Here is a 5,242-nt window from a genome sequence, read left to right as displayed (position 1 = left end):
GTGTGGGTTTGGGGGGGGGGGGGGGGGGGTTTGAAAGAACTGAATTGAAACTACATGTTTATTTTATGGTTTATCTCAGGGCTGTCCAACTGGTGGCCACAGGCCACATGTGGCCCCCAAAGGGTTAACCTGCAATCTGCGGGATCACCATCCCTCTCCCCATTTGCTCCTGCCACAGCAGCCAGAAGAAGGCTAGACTGCCTGAGCTGTGTGCCTGGTAAAAAAGGGAGTCTGCCTGCACAGGGGGTGGTGTGCACAGCTGCGTGAGGAGGGGTGCAGAGCTGCGCACATAGAGAGATGGAGGGCAGGGGGGAGCCAGGCTACCTGGTAACTTCTCCCAGCTGCACAACCCCCCTCTGTCCGGGCTACGTGGAGGTTGGTGACTGCGTGTTATGGAGGTGCCTGTGCCATGTGTGAGGCAGGGAGGGCGCTAAGCAGTCTGGCTCCCCTCCATAGCTGTGATGTGGCTGCCCAACACCTCCTCATTGAACGTGTGGCATGAGCTGCTCTGCAGTTTAGGGAAGGGCAGTGGTGGAGATGAAGTGGGCTGCCTGCTTAGGGCACGTGTCTGGGAGCGGGTAGGGGAGCCAAACTGTGCGGAAATGTTTGTGGTGGGGAGGGAGAAGAGGCCGCACCCATATGGCATGCAGCCCCCAGCTGCCCAGAAATTAGACAGCCCTAGTTTAGCTAACAGCCAAAAGAGGACAAGTATTTGACTGCTAAACTGGATCTTAACTAGTCATCTACAGGTAAAGTCTCTGATCAGAACGCAAATGACAATTTTTTTCCCAACTCTAGATTTACATTTCTCACTGGATTTAGAGTTCTTAAATTCAGTGACATTATAATGCACACATTCATCAGTTATATTCTTACCTGAACAGCAATGTACAGCCCTGGAACATTAAAGGACTCAAACATGATTTCAGCAGTATATTCCCTGTTTTCTGGTGTATTAAGTGGAGGTTCAGTCTGAAGGACAGAAAAACAATTTTTAAAATAAATTCAACCTAAATGCAAAAGTAATTTAAAATGTAAATTCAAATAAAATATTTATATTTGGGTCGTATTTTCAAATATCCAAAAAACAAAATCAACATTCCATTTGTGTCAGATGAACAGGCTGGAAGAAAAACTCTGTGCAGAGTACAGAAATTCACGGTATGAGCTTTAAAAGCCATACCATTTAATTTGGAAAACCTGTCAAGTCTGACAACAATGGGGGTGCAAATGCACCACAGGGATAACAATTTACTTGACAATACAGGAACATGAAATAAAATGAAATTCTCTTCTAGTCCCAGTTTAAGAAATGGTGCCCTCTTATCTAGTGTGCTTAGATCACTGTCACATTGAACCCACTGGAATGATCTATTATTATGAGCATAAATTGCAGTTTTATTATTCAAAATAATTTACCGTCAATTAAAACCCCATCTTTTCCTTAGTCATTTCTCTAAGGACATTAGAATTTTGTTTTCTATGTTCACAGCAAAGGCTATACATGGAAGAAGTTTGTAGGTGACGATCTGAATAATTTGCTAAATTAAAAGAGATTGAAACAATACAATGTGCAATTAAAATTAATGGATTATTAATGCAAACTACAGCTCTTTCTTTAAAAGGATGCATGCTGATGCATGCTGAGTAATGGGATATGGGTGAGGAATATTTGAAAAAAATAAAATCACTGGCAAACATTATATTTCAATTCCCTGGCTGCCCTACAAACATTTTATGAAATCCCACCACATTCTGAAGTAATGTCTCACATGATTATTTAGCGGATAAGCAGCAGATAAGGACAAAGCATATAAAGATTTAAATGCGATATTTAAAGAACAAGCTTAACTATGATGCTGAAACAATCCCCTTATCTACAAGGAATGTGTGTGTTTTTTCTTTTGAGAAATAGAAGAATTTTTCAAATTATTTTCTATATTTATTTATTCATTTATTTTAAATATACAGTAAGAAATACTGAACCATCCAGGACCTCTATTAACAGGTTAATACAGATTACAATTTAGTTATCAAATTCCAAGAACCAGAAGCTTTGAGGGACTAAGGCAGCCTCAAGATAATACAGACCACACTTCAAATTCAATCCTAAGAACTGTCAAATATGCCCAAAGATAAAACTGAATATTTCCTAACTTTTTACAGAGACCTCGGAGACTGAAATGACACTTTCTAAGAACTATTAACACAGTACACAGCTGTTGTATCACTGGAGAAATGTTTACCTGAAACATACATTATTATTCACTTCAATGGAGAAATTTTGCAACAAAAGTTTGGGGCACGAAAAATAAAGGAAAGGGATACACACTTTCCCTCCCCCCCTTACACAGCCATCAACGTGTCATAAACAGGAGGCAATGTTTACTCACCAGAAGAAAATAATGATCTTCAGGTTCTGCCCTTAGATATTTAAAGATAACTTGCTCCATAAACCTTTCCATCAAGTCCCAGTCTTCAACTATACCATGACGTATGGGCCACTGTTAAAACACATCATCAATATACACTTGAGATATTTGAAAAATTGGAAAAAAAAAAAATCAGATGCCTTTCTACAACTACATTCAATGGAGACACACTACATTTTATTAGCATTATGATAACACTTCTCCCTACCCCACTATAATGGACATTTGAAATTACTTAATGATTATGAACTCATATCTACCTTGGAAAATAGACAGTAGATTATATATTTACTCTTCAGAGTCATTACAGAAGAAACACAGTATATTCATGCATCCCTCTTCTAATTAAGACTAAGCCACTAATATCGTGCCAGTTTTGTTCATTTTTAAATCTCATAGCTACTGTTTTATAAGAGAGGTTTTGGAAAAAAGGAAATATTGAATTTTTTATAGTCAGCTAAGCAGCATCAGAAGCCATTTGTTATATATTACTTTTTAAAGAGTGTTAAATTTATGGAAAAAATGTCCTTTAATACCTTTGTTGCATAAGTTGGCTTTTCTATTGCTTCATCCCCAATAAAGAAGTCTAGGTCATCCACACCTTTCATAACCCTCCTCTGTGCCTGATCGACAACTTTTGCTGATTCCTTGATAGCAATACCTTTAATAAAGAACACAGGTACACAATGAATGGATTCAATGTTTATGAATCCTGAAACATCTACGTTAGTTAAAAAAAATATATCTTTTGAATTAAAATAAGGAAATATTATCACCTTAGAATAAATTTACCCCCCCTAGAAATTAAATCTTACTCTAGCCATCATTAAAAACTATATCAGCAAACAAGAAAAAAAAGAAATATTATAGAACATTAACTGACAATATTAAACCATTATATAAATGGAGGTTTCGTATTCAAATGGACCACTGAGTTTAGTTCCAGGTAGGTCATCATAAAATGAGATTACCAGAAACAGAAAGTGTTTGGTTTTTTTTAAAAGGGACTAGAAAAAGAAGCAGCTCCTAAAACGAGAGGTAGAAAGATTGTTTAGTTTTGAGAGAAGCTAAATAAAAGTGGATGCAAGTGAGGTATTCAGAATGATGAACAGTATAGGAAATCATGCTACTTAACCTCTGAATACAGTAAGAGGGAAAATTCAATAAAATTAAAAGGCAAAAAAACTAAATTAAATGGACACACTATCATTAAAACTGTAATAAATTAAAATGGACAGGAACTCTGGCACAATAATTCACTATGGCTAAGTGATTAGCATGATTACAAGAAAAAACAGATATTTGTATCACTGAGACCAACTATTTTGAAAAAGGATAATAATTAAACATGCTTCAAGCAATAACTGGAAAAAAATATCAGGGAGAAATTCTGCAGGGGCACTGTATTTCTTAATTGTCCTGGGGGAGGATCTTATGAAACTTCACATGAAGCCTCTGTTACTGGCCAATGCCAGAAACAGGATACTAAACAGATGGACTGCTGATCAGATCTGCTCTATTCTCTGCATTTGTCCCTGGCTAGTACAGTTAACCTAATTATGAGTGTCTGCTAAAATTCAGAGGACTTTAATGCTAAACACAGTCCTTTAGTCAAAAATATGTCAGATCTTAGATGCTGTGAGGAAGACTTCACTAGAAAAAAAGCTTAAAGTGCTAATATCAGCCTGAACTGAATCAATGACAGACCTCTGGAGGAGGCTGAAGCAGCACCAGAAAAAAAAAATTTAGTCCAATGACAGGGGGCTAATTAAATTTGCTAACAAATGGAGAACTTATTCATCATAAAGTCCTAAAGGATTCATAAAGGCATCCTACTGTGCTCCCCAGAAAAAGAAGAGGACAAGAGAATGAAGACTTAACAGTCTGCAGAACAGGTACGATCAGAGAAAACAGAAGAGAACACATCTGGCTCATCACGGGGGAGGAAGAGAGAGCAGTAGACAGAAAAGCAGCAAACAAGAACATAAGATGACCTTGTGTTACACGTAAGAGGAAGCGTCTTGCTGAGTATTAAGAGCAGGATTATGAAGTTCTTCCATGCTTTGGAATAGGAAAAGTCTTGCTATCCAGGGACTATCATTTTCAAGTAGTTATGAGTGAGACACCACCACTTGCTACAAAACTGCAGAGGCTTTGAATCAATATGATTTATTTATAACCTAAACAAGGATCACACCTGGGAATTTACTGCTGAATTTGAATTTAGGCTATGTTTTGGATTATACAGAACGTAAGAAAAGGAAAAAGGAGATAGCTTAGGAACAGATACAGCACATTCTGACAACACAAACTGGAAAATGAATCTGGACACCAAGTAACTAGGTTACCATGGTATTTGAAGATGGGAACTGTTCTAGCAATATCAGGAAGTGGTTGGCTTTGGTTTTAAGAGCAGAGAAGCTTTTAGAAGCAAAAAAAGTGTTTGTGCCATACTGACTTTTGTCCTCAAATCCTGATGGGTTTGCTTGCTTTAAATGTAAAGTCAGGACAAAGAGAAGATAATTTGTTCCATCACGGATATTTTGATAAGGACACCAGACAGCTACAATGTTCAATGTCAAGGGAGACAAATTTGTTGATGTTTTGAGCAAATATCAAGCAGAAAGACCTAAAAGGAAAGCAAAAGGAAGATGAAGCAAGTTTTCCTAGCTGCTGAAAAAGAAATTGGACACAAGAAAGGAAAGGAAGCACTGAACTCTAAAATGTGGGCAGCAGCTTTTCTGGCCAATGGAACTGGCTCAATATTCTCATTTACTTTCTTTTTCAAACTTTTTTTTTTTTTTTTTTTT

At 37.4% G+C, this 5,242-nt stretch overlaps 1 protein-coding gene across 1 annotated transcript in view; it reads right to left on the bottom strand.

Annotated features, from left to right (window-relative positions):
* The window catches only part of ACTR3 (ARP3 actin related protein 3 homolog), a 33,065-nt gene that overhangs the window by 25,562 nt on the left and 2,261 nt on the right, over positions 1 to 5,242 (bottom strand). The window contains exons 2-4 of the mRNA XM_019522521.1: positions 2,969 to 3,093; positions 2,394 to 2,504; positions 877 to 972 (exon numbers count right to left, since the gene is read on the bottom strand). Coding sequence (XP_019378066.1) covers positions 877 to 972; positions 2,394 to 2,504; positions 2,969 to 3,040 — 279 coding nt within the window. The 5' untranslated portion in view covers positions 3,041 to 3,093. The remainder of the gene's footprint in view (positions 1 to 876; positions 973 to 2,393; positions 2,505 to 2,968; positions 3,094 to 5,242) is intronic.

Source organism: Gavialis gangeticus, unplaced genomic scaffold, assembly GCF_001723915.1.
Source record: "Gavialis gangeticus isolate Ggan-Ray unplaced genomic scaffold, GavGan_comp1, whole genome shotgun sequence".
NCBI lineage: Eukaryota > Metazoa > Chordata > Crocodylia > Gavialidae > Gavialis > Gavialis gangeticus.
The sequence above is the reverse complement of the archived record's forward strand: the minus strand, read 5'-3'. Positions and strand labels throughout refer to the sequence as shown.